The sequence below is a fragment of the Physeter macrocephalus genome, chromosome 12, assembly GCF_002837175.3.
Source record: "Physeter macrocephalus isolate SW-GA chromosome 12, ASM283717v5, whole genome shotgun sequence".
In the NCBI taxonomy this organism is placed as follows: Eukaryota; Metazoa; Chordata; class Mammalia; order Artiodactyla; family Physeteridae; genus Physeter; species Physeter macrocephalus.
Genome location: NC_041225.1, coordinates 44,472,217 through 44,491,865, shown reverse-complemented (window position 1 = coordinate 44,491,865; position 19,649 = coordinate 44,472,217). Strand labels below are relative to the sequence as shown.

Genomic DNA, 19,649 nt, shown 5'->3' with positions numbered 1-19,649 from the left:
CCTGGTGGCGCAGTGGTTGAGAGTCCGCCTGCCGATGCAGGGGACACGGGTTCGTGCCCCGGTCCGGGAAGATCCCACATGCCGCGGAGCGGCTGGGCCTGTGAGCCATGGCCGCTGAGCCTGTGCGTCCGGAGCCTGTGCTCCACAACGGGAGAGGCCACAACAGTGAGAGGACCGCGTACCGCGAAAAAAAAACAAACAAGAAAAACCATCAAATACTTATGGATAAATTTAACGAAAGATGTTCAAGACTGAAAACTATAAAATATTGCTTAGAGAAATTAAAGAAAACCTAATAAATGGAGAGGTATAGCCATATTCAAAAGATTCAGTATTAGTAAAATGGTACATTTTCCCAAATTGGTCTATAAATTCAGTACCAATCAAAATGCCAGCTGATTTTCAAATATATTTAGAAAACCAAAACAGTTTTGGAAAAGAGCAAAGTTGGAGAATTCAACCCTACTTGACATCAAGACTTACTCTAGGGACTTCCCTGGTGGTTCAGTAGTTAAGACTCCACGCTCCCAATGCAGGGGGCCCGGGTTTGATCCCTGGTCAGGGAACTAGATCCCACATACTGTAACTAAGAGCCCACTAGAAGAGCCCACATGGCACAACTGAAGATCCTGCATGCCACAACTAAAGATCCCACGTGCCACAACTAAGACCCAGCACAGCCAAATAAATAAATAATTTTTTTTTAAAGACTTACTCTAAAGCCACAGTAATCAGGAAAGTATGGTATTGGCAAAAGGATAGGCAAGTCATCCATAAAATAGATGCACACATATAAGGTCAAGTGACTTTCAACAAGGCACGAAAGCAATTCAATTGGGAAAGGAAAATCTTTTTAACAAATGCTTCTGGAACAACTGTTTATATGTGTGAAAAGAAAGAACAACTGTTTGTATGAAAAGAACCTCTACCCCTACCTCACAACATGCATAGAAACCAATTTGAAATATATCATAAACTTTAAATGTAAAAGCTAAAACCATAAAGCTATTAAAAGAAAACAGAAAAATATCTTTATGACCTTGGGGTAGCAAAGATTTCTTAGAGAGGTTATAAGAATCACAAACCGTTAGGTCCAGTATTGTTCTGGAGTGAAATTAGACAGGACAGGCAGGCCAAGATCTCACAGGACAATATTCTACAGTGTTAGTTTTAGAAATGTGTACTACTTTATGTTTACTTCTTCACAGGGAAATAGAGTTATAAAAGCTGCCAATAGAGAGTTTTGCTTTGTTTCTCTCTCAAAACGTAATTTATTCCTTTGGGTTTGTTTAGTCTTCAAAATCTTTTCCTTGAGAATCTAATACTAAGTCATACATCTGACTCTAACATTCCAACTCTAAAAGTTTAGTGAAATGGAACAGAATGGGGGAAAAAAATGTCTGGGAAAAAGACTAGTTTTATTTAATTAGTTCAACCCTACACCTGCCCTCAGTCAGTCACAAATGTTTGTTATTTTAGAAATTAAAATTTATAAATAACATTAAATTTTTTAAAATGGAATAGCATTGTGGTGGATTTTTAAAATTAAGTATACATAATACCATTATATAGTCTTGTTGACTTTACATAGTGCTTTTTAAAATTTGTAAATAAAAGCTCCAAAGCCGTTGACCCTGAAAAGGAGATCCTAGTACTCCTTTACTGCAAACAAGATAAATCTGTTTACACTTGATAGTTTCTGATGCCAGTTCTCTAATTCATGTGAAAATAATTGTTAGAATGTTCTTGATATGGCCCCTTTCATCTTCAGTTTATTTTCCTAAGTGTAGTTATCTTATAAATATTGGGTCTCTCAGGAAGGATTCTTCTTAACTAGATTTCTATTTAACAGAAGACTTCTAATCTGCTAATCTCTCACTGATACAAGTGCTTTGCATAAAGTGGGTGTAGTGCTCAAAAGAATTTATTTATAGCCTGCCAGATAGGCTTTGTATTGATTTTTTTTTTTCAAAAAACCTTCTACAAGAAAGACCATTAAATCATTTTAGCAGCCGGCATTACACCCTGTGAAATGCTCCAGCATCAGACCCTCACGTCTCCCCATGTGGCAGACATGGCCACTGAAACCTCTTCAGGCTGACCCTCAGATAGAGAAATTGTAGGTTGCTTAGATGATCCAGGAGAGCTAATTTGTTTTCCTGAAGTGCCTAAATTCCATTTTAAAACAACAACAACAAAAATACAGTGTGTGGCAAATCATGATAATAACAGCAAATCTTAAATTTCATCACAAACATCACTAGCATTAGATGTAGTCAGGTGGTTTTTGTTTATTAAAAAAATTTTTTTTCTTTATGAAAAAATTAAAAACTCATTATGGAAAACTTGGAAGAAAGGTGAAAGGAAAGGGAAACCATTGTCCATTGTCATACTACCTAACATTTAACACGTTTTTGAGATTTTTTTTTTCACATAGCCCAGTCCCGGACTTCACAGCCTCATCATCGTGTCAGCTGCTCCACCCATGCACCATTCCAGAAATGTCCTTATGGCTTCTTAGAATTAAAGATCAAGAGTATTTTCATGTGGTGTTTTGCACACATTTAATGACTTAAAACCCCTATAAAATAGTCATTGTCAAACCTGGCTACATATTCTAATCTTTTCTGCAACACTTAAAATATATGTAGAGGGGGCTTCCCTGGTGGCGCAGTGGTTGAGAGTCTGCCTGCCGATGCAGGGGACGTGGGTTCGTGCCCCGGTCCGGGAAGATCCCACATGCCGCAGAGCAGCTGGGCCCGTGAGCCATGGCCGCTGAGCCTGCGTGTCCAGAGCCTGTGCTCCGCAACAGGAGAGGCCACAACAGTGAGAGGCCCGCGTACCGTAAAAAAAAAAAAAAAAAAAAAAAAAAAAAAAAAAAATATATATATATATATATATATATATATGTAGATTCTTGGCCTTGCCTTAGACCTACTGAATCAGAATCTCTGGGTTTAGTAGGGTCCATTGATTTTAGTTTAAAAAAGAAAAAAGAAAACTTTCAGTCTTTTGATTTACAGCTAGCTTGGGAACCACTCCTACAAAACATTACTGGGTTTTTGAGAGAGAGAGAGAGAGGTATTAATAATCCATAGCCCTCCAGTTAGTCTAAGCGAGATTGGGATGATGGGAAGGCTGCCCCTTGGGATACAGTGAAAGTCTGGTTGATATCAGGCACATCTCTGTGGAACTCATCCTGCCAAGTTCATCCAGATGGGAAACTTCCAGTCTCTTTTTAGGAGGCTCCAGAAATGCATACCAGCAGATTACAGTTTGCTGACTATGTTGGCTTTCCTTGGTTTTATATTTGCCCAGTTTTGCTCAGTGGGGTCTTGTTCCTTATCCTGTATTTTTCAGATGTGTCTCTATCTCATTAAAGATGATGGAGCTCTGTGAGATTACCTAAACCTAAGAGAATACTAATGTAACAGAGGAAGGGATCCTCTTCACATCTCTTTCCATAAATATTCCCATTTTACAGACAAGAAAATAAAGGTATATAGTAAAATAAAGTAACTCAAGGATTACATGCGACTAAGTAGCAAACCCTTGGATTCTTAAGTGATCCACCTACTTCCATTCTTATCCCACTACAGTAAATCCTCCACTTAGTAGCCAAAGCAGTGTTCGTTTTTAATAAGCTTCATTATAGAACAATTTTAGATTTCCAGAAAAATTATGAAGCTAGTACAGAGAGTTTCCATATAACCCGTGTTCCATTTCCCCTATTAACATTTTACCTTAGTATAGCATGTTTGTTGCAATTAAGGAGCCAATATCAATACATTATTATTAACTAAAGTCCATGCTTTATTCAGATTTTGTTAGTTTTTACCTAATGTCTTTACTCTGTTCTGGGGTTCCATCCGAGATACCACATCACATTTAACTGTCATATCTCCTTAGGCTCCTCTGGTCTGTGACAGCTCCTCTGACTTTCCTTGGTTTTTTTTGTTTGTTTTTTATTTATTGAAACATAGTTGATTTACAATATTGTGTTAGTTTCAGATGTACAGCAAAATGATTCAACTATATAGTTATATCCTATATGATAATATATATGATAATCCTATATGATATATAGGATTATTTTCCATTATAGCTTATTACTGACTTTCCTTGGGTTTTTTTTTCTGTTTTTTTTTTTTTTTTTTTTTTTTTTTTGGCGGTACGCGGGCCTTTCACTGTCGTGGCCTCTCCCTTTGCGGAGCACAGGCTCCGGACGCGCAGGCTCAGCGGCCATGGCTCACGGGCCCAGCCGCTCCGCGGCATGTGGGATCCTCCCGGACCGGGGCACGAACCCACGTCCCCTGCATCGGCAGGCGGACTCTCAACCACTGCGCCACCAGGGAAGCCCACTTTCCTTGTTTTTGATGACCTTGACAGTTTTGAGGAATGTCCCTTAATGGGGATTTGTCTGTTTTTCTCATGATTAGACTGGGATTATGGGTTTGGGGGAGGAAGAGATAAGTGCTATTTTCCTCATGTCACATCATACATATACAGTATCAGCCTAACTTATCACTGTTGATGTTGACCTCGGTCACCTGGCTGAGGAAGCTTTTGTCAGGTTTCTCCGACACAAAGTTACTCTTTTGTCCCCTTTCCACACTGTCCTCTTTGGAAGGAAGTCACTCTGGACAGGCCACGCTTAAGGAACAGGGAGTTAGGCTCCACCTCCTTGAGGGCAGAGTATGTACATATGTTATTTGGAATTGATTCCATGTTTCCCTGTTCAGAATCCTACAGTGGCTTCACACCACATTTGGAATGGAATGGAAACTCCACTGCATGATGAAAAGGTCCTTCATGATCTGGGCCCTCCCAGTTTATCACCTATCCCTGCCTCATAGCTCACGCCACTCCATCAGTACTGACCAGAACACACCAACCTGGAGCACTTGTAGACCTTTGCCCTTCTTTCTGCCCAGCAAGCCCGACCCTCCCAACCCCCAGACCTTCACCTGGTTTGCTTCCTAAGTTCATTGAGTCTTTCATAACTATCTCATTTAAAAAATCTTCTGTCTTAGTTTATTCTGTGTCATTACCCTATATTTCTTCATCAGATTTATCACTACTGATGCCATATATATGTATAAACTATATTTATTTATTTATTTATTTATTTATTTATCATTCTCTCCCAATGTAATGTAAGCTACATGAGGGTAGAGGCTGTATTTTATTCACTAATGCATCCCTGGTTTCTGGAATAGTATCTAACACATACTAAGTGCTCAGGAAATATTTGTTGGATAAATGAATGAATGAACTATTTAATTTTTGAAATAAATCATCTTTAGGGATCTTCTGGCTAAAGTAATCTATGTCTTTATAAACTAACTGTTCCCTCTTTTTCCCTTCAGTGTCCTGGGGGCATTTTAGGAAGGGATACCTGGCTTTTTTTTTTTTAAAGGAGTACTGTGGTGTCTAGGATAATCAATAAATAACATCCTACATTTCTCTGTTATTTGGTGTACACTCAGCTGTGATTGACATTTGTCTGGGTGAAATAAGCCATCATTCAACTGTCCACTGGGGGCTCCCTGTTGTTACATCCAGGTAGAGGAGCTAGGGTGCAGGCTGCTCCAGGTGGGACTGCTGACTAAGGGTTTGAATCTTTTTCCACCCCTACTTCGTTATATTTGAGTAACAGTGCTTCTTGGTGCCAAAGAATCTTTCCTGGTTAGGAATCACTATTGATAATAATTCTTGATTCCTATGTTAACTTCCTCTTTGAAAGATGCTTCAGCATTGCAGTCAGACACTCAAAACTAAAAGGATTCTTTAGAAATTTCCAGTGAAATACTGTAGAGTTTTTGTTTTTTTGTCATTATATGAAACAAATTCCTTTCAGAGCTCATTTCCTCATCCATAATTTTCCCTGGTCCCACTCTCATAAGGAGCCATTCGTTTTAACTCTAGTCTTCAGGAATTGTAAGCCTATTATTCATAGCAGTTTTACTCTGAGGCAAGTCATTTTTCTGAGGTTCAACTCAGGCTCTCACAACTCTGAATAGAATATATAGAGAACTTGCTCAGTTGACTGCTGGCCCACTGTTCTCTGGAGGAAGAAAGATCAGTTTTTTTCCTTTTAAAGAAGGAAATTACTTGGTAATTTGATAAAAGGCTCCCACACAGATTTGGTATGCTATTTTGCCCCTGTTTATTTAGGAAATTTCACATGAAAAGAATTACTTATTGCATCTTTAAGCTCTAGACAGGAAACAAGGTTTCTGCTTCATCGTAGATCATGTTTTGGGAGGAACCAAGAATACCTGAAGTGAAGCGTAGCTATACCAGAGCCTTCATTGAGAGCTTCCACTCTGGTTAATCAATAAAAGGGAAACGTCGCCTAGTCATCCATTTTCCTCTTTTTTTTTTTTTTTTTTTTTTTTTTTTGCTGTACGCGGGCCTCTCACTGTTGTGGCCTCTCCCGTTGTGGAGAACAGGCTCCGGACGCGCAGGCTCAGCGGCCATGGCTCACGGGCCCAGCCGCTCCGCGGCATGTGGGATCTTCCCGGACCGGGGCACGAACCCGTGTCCCCTGCATCGGCAGGTGGACTCTCAACCACTGCGCTACCAGGGAAGCCCCCATTTTCCTCTTTTGTGTTGATTGGCTTCCATATTCTTAAAGGAGGTACAAGGGTCAGACCCAGTAGTGAATATGCAAATCAAAACCATAATGACTTCTCCAGAGAAGATATATAGATGGCCAATAAGCACATGAAAGTATGCTCAACATATTAGTCATTAGGGGAATACAAATCAAAATCACAAGATACCATTTTATACTCACTAGGATTAATATTGATACTCACTAGTATTAATTTGATACTGTGATCAAAAAAATGGACTATAACAACTGTTGGCAAGAAAGTGGAAAAAATGGACCCCTCATATATTGTTAGTGGGAATGTAAACTGCTACAGCCATGTAGGAAAACAGTTTAGCAGTTACCCAAAAGGCAGTTACTATATGACCCAGCAGTTCCACTCTTAGATATATACCCAAGAAAAATGAAAGCATGTCTCTACACAGAAACTTGCCTGCAAATGCACATAGCAGCATTATGCAAAATAGCCCGCCAAAATGGGAACCCAAATGTTCCTCAGCTGTTGAATGGATGAACAAAATATGATATATCCATATGGTGGAATATTATTCATCCATTTAAAAAATGAAGTACTGATACATGCTACAACGTGGACGAACCTTGGAATCATTTGCCAAGTCAAAGAAGTCATACATAAAAGATCACATACTGCATGATTCCATTGGTATGAACTGTCCAGAATAGGCAAATCCATAGATAAAGAAATTAGATTAGAAGTTGTCACAAGATGGTGGAGGGGAAATGGGGAGTGACTGTGGGTTTCTTTTCGGGGTGATGAAAATGTCCTGGAAGTAGATAGTGATGATGGGCTCACAACCTCATAAATATAGTTTAAAACCACTGAATTGTATACTTTAAAAGGATAGGTTTTAAGGCATGTAAATTATATCTCAATTTTTTTTTTTAAACCCACAATTAGGTACTTCATGCCCACTAGGATGGTTAAAACCAGAAAGACAATGACAAGTATTGGTGAGAATGTGGAGAAATTGGAGCCCTCATTCATTGTTGGTGGGACTGTAAAATGGTTCAGCCACTTTGGAAAACAGTTTGACACTTTCTCAAAATGTTAAATACAGAGTTACCATATAACTCTGGAATTCCACTCTTAGGAATTTACCCAAGACAGATGAAAACATATATCGACACAAAGATTTGTAAATGAGAGTTCAGAGCGGCTTCATTTGTGATAACCAAAAGCTGGAAACAATGGAATACTATTCAGCAATAAAAAGGAAGGAACTCCTGATGCATGGAGCAACATGGGTGAACCTCAGAAATACCATGCTAAGTGGAAGCCAGAAACCAAAGACTGCATGTTGTATGATTCCATTTATATGAAGTTTCTAGAAAAGGCAAAACTGTAGACAGAAAGCAGATCACTGGTTGCCTGTGGTTGGGGATGGGAGTGGAAGTTGACTACAAACTGGCATGAGGGAACTTTCTGTGGTGATGAAAGATGTTCTAAAACTGGACTGTGGTGATTGGTTTGCATAACTGTTTAAATATACTAAGACTCATTGAATTGTACACTTAAAATGGGTGGATTTTATGGTATGTAAATTATACCTCAAAAATCTGTTTTAAAAAAAGTCAACAGTCCATCTGGGCCTCTGGATATATTTGAATAAAAAAAAAAACCTTTCTTCTTCCTCCCTCTAGACCCGTCCTCCCACCGACTTGAGCTTTAACTTTGATGCCAACAAACAACAAAGACAGCTTATTGCAGAACTGGAAAACAAAAACAGGTAAGAATGCAGAGGTCGAGCCAGTTTCTGAAGCCCAAGATTATCACGTGAGTATCTGATTCTCATTTTCCTTGCAGTCTAGGTGGGTTTTGACCACAAAGGAAGATCCCACCTCAGTGAAGATAGGCCAGCCCAAGTCCAGTACATGCCCTGGACACTAATTTGTATATCTCTGCATGCTGTTCATTCTGGTAGTCCAAAATCCCGCTCAGGTGCTCTCAGGTAGATTCTTTTTCCCACCCACCAGTGTGTTCCCCTCCCATTCCTTTCTCCACTCTACTCCCAGGAGCCTTTGCTCCGTCTTGTCATCTTGTCCTGGCCCACGATGCAGCACGCAACTGTCTGGTCTCTCGCTGAAAAGCCATTTACAGGTTTGGCGACCAGACAACACACCATCATGCACTGAAAAAGCAGAAACCAGGACAAGGAGATTGGTCGTAATGTAACAGGCACAGTGGAGGAAGTGGCAACCAGCAGATCTCGGGGTGGGAGTGGGGTTCAGGAGAAGAAGGGAGACAGAGGAAGACTTGAGAGTAGTTAGCACAAGACTTGCATTAGAAGGTTGCAAGTTCCCCCCAGACAGGAACAGACTCTTCTATTGATAGTTGTCATTTTTCTTCTGTGGAAATTTTTCAAGTTCTTGAGAAGAGGGTTTGTAGGACTTTTTCTACCACAAAGGATTGTTTCATTGAGGAAATATCGAGTGCAGCAATTTTAAGACGGTGTCCATTTCACATCTTGGTCATTCAGAAACAATCAGAACAAGATTGGTAGAGGCAGCACGACTAGAATAAAAACTTCTAACGGAAAAAAAAGAGAGGGAGCGAGCTGTGAAGCCACACATGGCCATCTCTTTTTCATCCATCTCTCTAGAGAGATCCTGCAGGAGATTCAGCGTCTCCGTCTGGAGCACGAGCAGGCTTCCCAGCCCACCCCGGAGAAGGCCCAGCAGAGCCCCACACTGCTGGCAGAGCTGCGGCTGCTCAGGTAAGTGGGGAAGCCGCCCCACTGTCCCCAAGTTATAATCTTCTACAGTAGGGATTCGTATCTCAGGAAACCAAACTAGTGGGTTAGAATCTGTTTATCCGTATAACTAGTCATGTTAGAACCAACAGCTAAAGCATTCCACTCATTCTGTTACTGCTTCAGATGATTGAGTCCCTTAATTAATCACTGTGAGATCTCCTGCCTTCATTTCAGAACTAGGTAAACACCAGTCACAGTGTTTATACTTTTGTGATTGCTTTAGGAAGACCATTGTGCTGCACTCAATCTTCTTATCTTGCACATTAGTCTGACTTTAGAGACTCCTGGCAGGAGTAACACTCCCCCTGTCCTTTGAGTATGTTCTCCTGCATTTCATAGTCAGAGCAGGATTCCGTTGCGGGAACTCCTCTGAGATGTGAAACCAAGTGGGAATCCCTTGCACCGTGGCTGTGGTGCCTTCCACCTCAACATAAGTATAAACTGTCTCAAGGATCGCGAGACTAAGGGCGTAGGATCAGGATGGGGGTAGAGGGCAACTTAAGCTCCCACTTGGTGCTGTTTTGGAGGGAATGAGGGCATCTTCCAGAAGAGGATAACGTGAGCGTGATCCGAGCAAAGTTATTAGGGTCTTACTTCCTATCGGTCTTAGAAAGATGTGTGTATACTCTTTGTAAGTGAAGACATTATGGAAACTGAGTGACTTGATTCTCACCAGACCTCTAGATTTCCAAATAGTGGGTTTTTTCTGTTTAGGTTGTAACATTTGACATTCTGCAGTTGATTTTTAACGTGCTGTCACCTGGGATTCTGCATAGCCGAATGTCCTTTCTTAGTTCTTCCTTTGGCTTAGGTCATTTAGCTTCCCAACCATGATTTCTTCTCTTACAGAATGGAGATTATTGTTTTTCTGTAACTATCCTTCTGTTTAGATTTATGTCATTAATAAATAACTCATCAAGAATTTAAACCACGCAGATGAAAATCATTAGAGATACAGAGATTCCCATTCTCCTAAAAATTCATTTTAGTTTCTAAATTTATTAGAAACTGGGCTGAGATTTTGGTTGCTCTGGGTCCACTGTCACACATTTGAGATATCAGCATGGTTGGTGTCACACTAGGGAGGATGGGAAAGCAAAAGCTGCTGACTCAGGTAGAGCATAACTCTAAGCTATCAGTGTAAGATACAACTGTTTTCTTTCCCCACCTCGGCTCAGGCACAAGTGACTATTTTGTATCTAGAAAAGCAAAAAACTGTCATACTTTAGTTTAACTATTGCTGGAACTAGGATTTCTGAAAGGGCTTCTTTATGCTAGAGGGATCTGAAAAAACTAGATTTAGTAGGCAAAGGACTGAATCCAGCGCTGTGACATAAGGCAGTAAGAAACAGGAATTTAATCTAAATCCAAGGAGGGTCTAAATCCTGAGAGATTAGAAAGTATTTAATCTCAAAAGCAGCTTGTATACCACTGAAAAAAGAGTGACTATTTAATAAGTTTGCTGGATCAATTGGTCATGCATAAGGACAAACATATTGGCTCTCTTCCTCACACTATATACAAAAACACCACCAGATGGATTAAACATGGAGACAAAAATGTTAAAACTTCTAGAAGAAAACATAGGAGAGTTTCTTTAGGATTTTGGAATAGAAAATAATTTCTCAGAATTACTAGCCATGAAAGAAGTTGGTTATATTCATCTATATTAATATACGAACTTTTGTTTATCACAAGACACATAAAGGGCAAGATTCATTTGTAGGTTCTGACATCCTTCTGGTTTTGATGAATATACATGAATCCAGGAACTGCCAATACCCAGCTAGTATAATAAAACAAGGTAGAGAATTTCATCCTTAGGGTTAGTGGTTATGAATCCTGACCACCAAGATTGTCTTTTCCCCCTTCATTATTTTTAACGGTATATTTGTTGTTATAATAATATATGACAAATGTGTGAGATATGAAGCATAATGATAAAATGAACACCCAAGAACTCACATCCTACTTGAGAATTCATATATTGCTAAAGCCATGTCATCTGTAAAAGTGCCCCCCTTATTCCACTTCCTTGCTTCTGCCTTCCCCGCAGAGCTAACCTCTATCCAGAATTTGGTTTATCATTCCCTTGCTTTTTTTTTTTTTAATATTTATTTATTTATTTATTTGGTTGCACTGGGTCTTAGTTGCGGCACACATGTGAGATCTAGTTCCCCGGCCAGGGATTGAACCCAGGCCCCCTGCATTGAGAGCATGGAGTCTTAACCACTGTGCCACCAGGGAAGTCCCGATTCCCTTGCTTTTTAAAACAGTATTGTCAAGTATGTGTGTATGCCCACGCGATAAAGTGTCTAATTTTGCTTTTAGTTTTTTGAGCTTTATAGAAATGGTATTCCATGCAGTCTTCTGGGACATTTTTCCCCCTTAATATTACTCTTTAGGAGCCTTCCATGTTGTTGCATGTAGCTGTAGTTCATTCATTTTTGCCACATATTATAATTATTTGATCATGCACAGCACAAAGAAAGAGTACTGCATCCAGGCTTGGGGGTTCAGGGAAGAAAAGCTTTCTAGAAAGTTGAATGAGTCAGCTCCTCCTTATTGAGTTTATACCTGCACTGGAAATTTCGGGAGTATGAAGACGAGAAGACAATGATTCTATCTTAAAAATTTATCTAGTTTTGGAAACAAAACTTAAAATAATTTGCTAGTCAGTTAAATAATATTGTACAATGTTAATAAATAGTATGGATATTAGAAGAAATGTGAGTAGGGAAAGGCACACACACACACACACACACACACACACACACACACACACACACACACACACACACACAGGCTAGAAGCAATTTGATCCTTGGAAGTGCTGGAATTTAGGCTGGACCATGAAAGGTAGGTGTGGTTTGAATGGCGTGTGGGACAAAACATATAAGATTAGAAGCAGAGGTGGGGTTCAGCAAGATCCCCCAATAAGTATGACACATTTCAGACAGGGGAAGGAGTCTTGGAGCTAAGAATTTGTTTTCAGTCATCCAGTGAATTAATCTTTAGAGTGCCAATGATGGGAGATAAAATTAGTTGGATAATTGAGACCAGATTCTGAGAGCCTTAAGTGATAGGTCATTGGAAATCCTTGGAGGGCTTCAAATAATGATTTCATTAAGTTCACTAGATGTTAATTGAGTCCACACTGGATGCGAGATATTCTCTTAATCATTAAATATATGCAAAGATGAGTAAGGTCATCCCCTGACCTCAAGGATTTTGCATCATGGTAGGAGTGACAGCAATACAAGGTAAAATAAATTAAGTGCCACAGAGAAGCACCAATTGCTATGTGATTAAATAAGCAGGATCCTATACCTACTGAAGTAATCAGGAATAGCTTCCTGGAAAGAGTGACGTTTGGGATGGACACTAAGGAGTGAATAACATTTGGAAGAGAGTAGGGGAGTACTCACTTGTAAAATGATGCAGTCTGCTTAGGGAAAAGTGAACCAAAGGGAACTAAGGATAGGAATGTAGGTAGGGTCTGGAGCAGCACTCTCTGATAGAAATATAATGTAAGCCGTATATGTACCAAAATTTTTCTAACAACCATGTTGAAAAACAAAGGAAATAGATGTCACTAAAATTAATACTATCTTTTATTTAACCTGTGGGAATAGAAAGATAGACATGTGATTTCCAAGAATCATCTGAATTGGGTGACTGATTGAATATAGGACATGAACAGGAAAGTATCAAAGAGGACTGAGTTTTTCAGCCATGACAGATAGAAGAAAAAGTAGGAGAGAGAGGGAAATTGAGAAGAGAATCATTTAGGGAGGAAAGTCTCAAGTTTGGTTTTGGACAGATTGAGCTAGACTTGATGACATGAAATCTGTCCTTAGGGAAACAGAAATCTGTCCTCAGAATTCTCTTAGACACAGAGTCGTCCTGATGTCTGTCATATTTTTTGAACCTGATGTGTGGTTCTGGAAGCACTGACTCCTGAACCCTGTCTTCCCTGAGCAGTTTTCATACATTTTTCTCCACTATTAATTTAAACTTGGACTAGTTTTATGTATAAGTGAGGCATTTGGCTTCCTAAAGAATTTTTTAAATCATTTTAATAATATTAACAATACTTTTTCACTGTACGGCAATGTATACTTTCCAAAGCATTTTTTAAAAAAATAAATTTATTTATTTTTGGCTGCATTGGGTCTTCGTTGCTGCACGTGGGCTTTCTCTAGTTCCGGAGAGCAGGGACTACTCTTCGTTGGCGGTGCGCGGGCTTCTCATTGTGGTGGCTTCTCTTGTTGCAGAGCACGGGCTCTAGGTGCGCGGGCTTCGGTAGTTGCAGCACGCAGGCTCAGTAGTTATGGCTCGCAGGCTCTAGAGCGCAGGCTCATTAGTTGTGGCGCACGGGCTTAGTTGCTCCGCGGCATGTGGAACCTTCCCGGACCAGGGCTCGAACCCATGTACCCTGCATTGGCAGGTGGATTCTTAACCACTGTGCCACCAGGGAAGCCCTCCAAAGCATTTTTACATACTTTTCTCACAGCAGTAAAGAAAAGTGGGCAAAACAGATATGATCACCATTTTATATATCCAGTATCAGAACTTAAATGATTTGCTCAGCGTCTCATACACTGGTAAGTAGCAGAATCAGGTCTAAAACCCATTTCACCTGGCCTTCGACTCTTCTTTGAGGATCATTTTATCTTCATTTTCTTTTTTTTTAATATTTGTTCAGTAACACATTACAATTTTTAATATTTTTAAATTACAGTGTCTTTTTGTGATCTAACTGCCCTTCCATCTCTTCATTTCTCATGAGCTTTTCCTCTCCGACAGGCAGAGGAAAGATGAGCTGGAGCAGAGGATGTCAGCGCTGCAGGAGAGCAGGCGGGAGCTGATGGTCCAGCTGGAAGGGCTGATGAAGCTGCTGAAGGTAAGAGCAGCAGCCGCTCAGGTCTCCTCCCACCTCCCAGCTCTTGTCCATCTTCTCCTGCACTTCAGCTTCTGCCTCCCTGTGATGTCAGACAGGATGAGGCTAAATAAAAGGTTAACTCTTGCTGCCTAGACTCAGTTTTCAGGTAGACTTCCATAAAGTTTACCTAATTCAGTATAGAAGTTATCTGAATCAGTGTAAAGCCTGATTACAAAAAATTAGTAACTGGAACTAATGTCCTGAATAGTTGCTTTTATGAATTAATAAGAATGTTTATAAATTGGATATTAGCTATGTGAAATGAATATTTCTCAACTATATAAAGTTTCTTTTAAGACAAGTTTTCAAATATTCTACCTAAATGCGTAACAAGTATTGTGTCCTATTTTAATAAGTATTACAGGGGCAAACCAAAGTAATCAACCAACTCTAATCAGTAATTTTACTCTATTAGGAGCAATAACATAGCAGCTAGCTCTACGTTTGTTATATTGGGGCTTGAATAAATCTAGAATAAGTCAGGCCTCACTATCTATTTTTCGTGAAAAATGTATTACAGCCCCTACACCCTAGAGCAGACAAAGGCACATTTGGCATTTAAATGTCCTCGCCTGGATGATTTGACTGGCACTGAACAGAAATATTTACCCAGCTCTGTAGCAGCGATACCAGGGCACATTTGTTTATGCTGTAAATTCCTAAGGTCCGTCTGTCTATACTGTGAAACCATTGTATTTCATGGTGTGACACAGAATGGAAGTCACAGTGTGGAGTACCTCAAAAGGCAGGCTGAGGGGATAGATTTAATCCTGTGATAAAGTGGAGTCATTAAAGGTTTTGAAAACAATAGTTTAGGAAAATGTACATAGCAGGTTGGGAAGAGGAGAAACTAAAGGATAATAGGAAGCTGTTGAAATCATCCAGACCCAAAGTGACAAGGGTCTAGACTAGGAGGGGTAGCCCAGGAACATGTCAGCTTGAAGAGTTTTCTTCAACTTCTCCATTCTAAACCAGTCCTTTAATAATAAAGCTAGTGGGTATTTAGCAACTTGGGTAAATGGAGTGTTTGTGTTTTAAACTGACTTTTGGCTTGCTCAAGACAATCACTTCTTTTAGTCTTGAGCTGAGTTTTTTCTAGCTTTGGTCCTGGGTATTTGGGGTATTTTGGGACATGTTTCTTCATTAACCGTGTTAGCAGAATTTCTCCTGAGAAATATTTTGTCTAAATGGGTCTTGTTTAAAGAAAACCTTATGCGTAAAACCTGGCCCAGATCCTTCAAATAGTTGTCAAGTATCCAGCTAAGCAACCCAATCAGCCACTCAAGAGAGCAGAGAGATACTTAAATACATTTGGCCAGTGTAACATCTGGAGCCATGTGGGGCTTTGAAAGCCCTGCCGTTGTGGGGTTAGTCCACGCACAGGACAGAAGGTCATGGGGGATTCACCTACCTTTCAGAATAATGTTCTCAAATATCACCCAAACATAGATGGGAAGGTACCCTTTTGGTAAAAGGCAAAAAGGTTTATGCAAACTGAAGGGAAGTCAGAATGCATTTCCCCTAAGTATCACAGTAAGCTTTCCCGTCAGCTGGTTGCCCTCAGTGTTCCTTAGAGTTCCTGGCTCAGGTCCCATGTGCATTCCTAAGACCTTGTCATGTACCTCTGACACTTGTATTCAAGGCCTAAGCAGAATGAGCTGATGTCTCGAACTGTATTCCCAAGCCCTGAGTTTCTTTGTATTTCCAGCTGTTGTCTTACAGTTACAATTTCAGTAAAATAACCAGGACCCCACTGCTCTGTTTTGTAGGATATCCTACCAAGTTCTTAAAAGCCTTATTATTTACCCACTTGACAGGCTGAGGTCATTCAGAAAGAGAAGAAGAATTTGCAAACATAAACCAGGAATGTTGTCTTTTTATCCATTGATTAAGAGTCATGTTTCGGGTATGTGGTTTATAATGGTGACTAAGACTCAATCCCTGTCACCAAGGAGTATCAGAGACCTTCTTATTGTTGTTGTTTTTTACTAATGACATAATGTAGACTGACACTCAAGTACCCATGTTTCAGAATGTATCTTTTATTTATATTTTTTCCCCCTGATTAATGAGTATATATGGATAACCTCTACCTCAGACTTCTTATTTAATCTAGAAATAGTTGTGTGATGGTGTTTTAGTTTCTAAATTACGTTTCCAGTATTTTTCTGCCTCATTTTCCATTTTTCCAGTATTGCTTTTGAAACGCATTTGCCAGATGAATTCTGTAGTTTTAAATTTTAACCTCGTATGCAAATGAGGTTTTGAATATAAATTTTTTTATATAGATGACTACAGTGGCTATGGCATTACTTTGGCCATCTAGCCAGATATCCCCAGTGTGACGGGTCTCCCATGTTTTTAGGTGACTTGAGCAGTCCTAGATTTGCACTTTATAATTAAGGCATTATTACCCCCTTTAAATCAAGTTGGCTCCTATACCTTGTCACCAGTCAATGTTTACTGACCCCAACTGACTAATTGATAACAAAAAGTTTCTAAGACCTTATATCTGACCTGTTTACTGTGTTGACAAAGCCTTCAAAGCTATATCTGATTAACTTTTGTGAGTTTGGATTATACAACACAATCCTAAGTAACACTTTGCCAAAGTCCACCCTCTCCCAAACCCAGGTTACATGGGGGGCCTGTAAGTCCTGAAAACACTGCCCTGTCCACTCTCTCCGTCCTAACCTGACATGTGTCTACTGCAAATTATAATGATTTTATATCAATGGATAAACTATATACAGCAAAGTCACCAAATGTACAAACATGAAACATCGCCTTCTGAATTTTTCTTTTTTTTTTTTTAAACATCTTTATTGGAGCATAATTGCTTTAAAAAAAATATGGAACGCTTCACGAATTTGCGTATCATCCTTGCGCAGGGGCCATGCTAATCTCTTCTGTATCGTTCCAATTTTAGTATATGTGCTGCCAAAGCGAGCACTGAATTTTTCTATTCTGTTGAACCAAGGTAATATTGTCTCCAATACCAAACCTGGAGAAAACAGTGAAAATAGGGAGGTGTTTTAGAAACAGTTCTAAGAAATTACATACTGGTCTTTTGATCTCAGATGCAATTCCAGCTTGTCAGGATTGCCCCATACCTCCCTTACCAATTTCCATTTCAACATTTAGTGCCAGCAATAAAAACACATTTTTAATTGTTTAATAACTCTTCTACGGCTGGTTGCCTTGCCTAGTGAATGGAAGAAAAGTGTTCTGCCTCACAGGGAAGCCTGACTAGGCAGGGAGATCGCTTCCCAACTGTAAAACTCTAACCCGTTCTAACTGGAGCCATGCATGCCAGACGCAAAAGCTAAAAGATGCTAACTCCTTCAGGCTAACTCAGTGAACGCTCAGGGCCCTCTTTGCCTGGGTGCCTGTGATATTCGGTTTGGCCAAGCATCTAGCAGCTGGTTTTGATAATGAAGAACATCTTCTGGTGCTGAGTTGGGAGTCTCCTCAAGAGATTTCTTGGTGCCCATTTAATTTTTAGTGCATGTCTCTCCCTTGCGGGAATAAAATGACTTTCTCCAAATTGTTACTTTCCCTCTCCCTTTCGTAATTCCTTGGCTTTACTGAAATCATTCTCTCCATTGCACCCAGATCTCCAGACTGAGAAGCACTCATCCATTCCCAAGACTTCCTACACACATGTTTAGTAAAGGCAGTCTGCACGGATGGATCCAATTTAAATAGAACCATTGCAACAGATTTTAGATCTGCGTATTTGGGGCAAAGAGCAGAGGCGTCCTGACCACAGTTACCCATGATGAGGCACAGAAAAAGGAAACGAAGAGACCCATTAAAAGACAGGGTAACTGAGAAGCACAAGACTGAGGAGAGAGGAACTCGGAAGTGTTTGTCTCATCTTCATCGTGCTTCCTTCTTCATTGTCTAGAGGTGCATTCTGAGAGCTGAGAGTTAGCAAGGGCCTGCTCTGAGCACCGTCACTGTAAGGCTCTGAAAGACAGAGACCATATCTTACCTTCATGTTTCCAGTGCTTCTTGCATAGGGAGCATTAAACGAACCTTTGTTCAACTAATGAGACACCAAGGTCAAGAATTCTTTTTGAAAAGCCTCTTAGGGCCTTGAAACAGTTCCAGTTTATAGGGGGAAGGGGATGTATGTGCATCCTTGAAAAGAACCACACAGCAGCCAAAAAGCTCCAAAAGTGGAAGACAGGGGACTAAACAAGAGAATCTGTAGTCAGATGGAATTTCCAGTTTCTAGGAGGTTCTTAAGAGCAGTGGTTCTCAAACTAGCAGGATTCAGAATCCACTGAAAGTTTCATGAAACAGCGCTTCCCCCACCCCAAGAGTTTTTATTCCATTGGTCTAGGGGGAGACGGGGCAAAGCATGCATCTCTGACAAGTTTCCATGTGCTGCTGCTGCTGGTCTATCTATTTTTTGCACTTTGAGAACCACTGACTTAGAGAAATGTACCTAACACATGTGGATATTGTGAATCGTGAAAGAGTGATCACGGAGCTTTTGAGTCATGGTTGAGCTGCTTCTTTCAGTTTACCCTAAATAGTGATATAACCTTGGGCAAGTCAGGCTCTCTAGGGCTTTTTCATGTATAAAAGGGGAAGTTGGACTAGAGGGTTTATAAGGTTCTTTCCTTCTAACTCTAGAAGTTAGCATTTAAAGAACTGGATGGGGCAGAGGCTTGCCATTTGCTCTGTCCAGCTGATGATGCTCTGATGGTGGTCAAGCCCTTGGATCTCTGAACCCATGGGCCTGGCCTGGTTTGCCCTTTTCTATCATTTTTTTCTAGTCGTTTGTGGTGGTGGGCATTAATTTCTCTCCTTTTTCCCCTCTACCTTTTTCGTCTTCACCACCTCTAGGAGGAAGAGCAAAAGCAGGCAGTAAGTGAACTTCAGAATTCTCCACCTGACCATTGCTTCTTTTGCATGTTCTTCTTTTTCTCATATAACTGTTACATACTTTCTCCTCTCCTCCCTGTACCAAGATCATCTCTGCGGAATTGGTTATGTGTAAAACCCGTAGCAGTTCTCTCCGTGGTGTTGTAAAATGGCCTAAAAGGCCACGTCATGTTTACCTAGTAGAGCATGTTCTTATTTGAAACCAGAGCTTGTTGAATTTGTTTTCAAAGTACACATCTGTTGTGTTTATTTAAATATGCATGACTAGCCAGGCTACAGTTACATTTTCCTGCACTTACATTCTCTGCTGCTTCATGATTAGGCTGACTTTAATTGCTTGAAACAATTTTCAGGGTGGTGGGAGTGACCTCAGGGTTAAATACGATGTCATGAATGACTGTGCATGAAAATG

General features: G+C 40.1%; 1 protein-coding gene and 1 non-coding gene across 24 annotated transcripts in view; one reads left to right on the top strand and one right to left on the bottom strand.

Moving 5' to 3' along the window:
* DTNB (dystrobrevin beta) overlaps positions 1–19,649 on the top strand; it is a 266,778-nt gene that overhangs the window by 215,659 nt on the left and 31,470 nt on the right. For 18 of the 23 annotated variants that reach the window (XR_008618857.1, XR_008618869.1, XR_008618866.1 and 15 more), the window contains 4 exons: positions 8,282–8,367; positions 9,241–9,354; positions 14,203–14,299; positions 19,199–19,219. Coding sequence is in view for 4 of the 23 variants with exons in the window: in XM_055089074.1 (XP_054945049.1) it covers positions 8,282–8,367; positions 9,241–9,354; positions 14,203–14,299; positions 19,199–19,219 (318 nt within the window). In the remaining 19 variants the exon portion in view is untranslated. Of the gene's footprint in view, positions 1–8,281; positions 8,368–9,240; positions 9,355–14,202; positions 14,300–17,953; positions 18,116–19,198; positions 19,220–19,649 lie in introns of those variants that run through there. The other 5 variants (XR_008618870.1, XR_008618868.1, XR_008618864.1 and 2 more) reach the window with 2 other exon arrangements.
* LOC112063663 (U6 spliceosomal RNA) lies at positions 17,185–17,291 on the bottom strand. Its single transcript, XR_002891105.1, has one exon. It is a non-coding gene; the product is annotated as a U6 spliceosomal RNA (small nuclear RNA).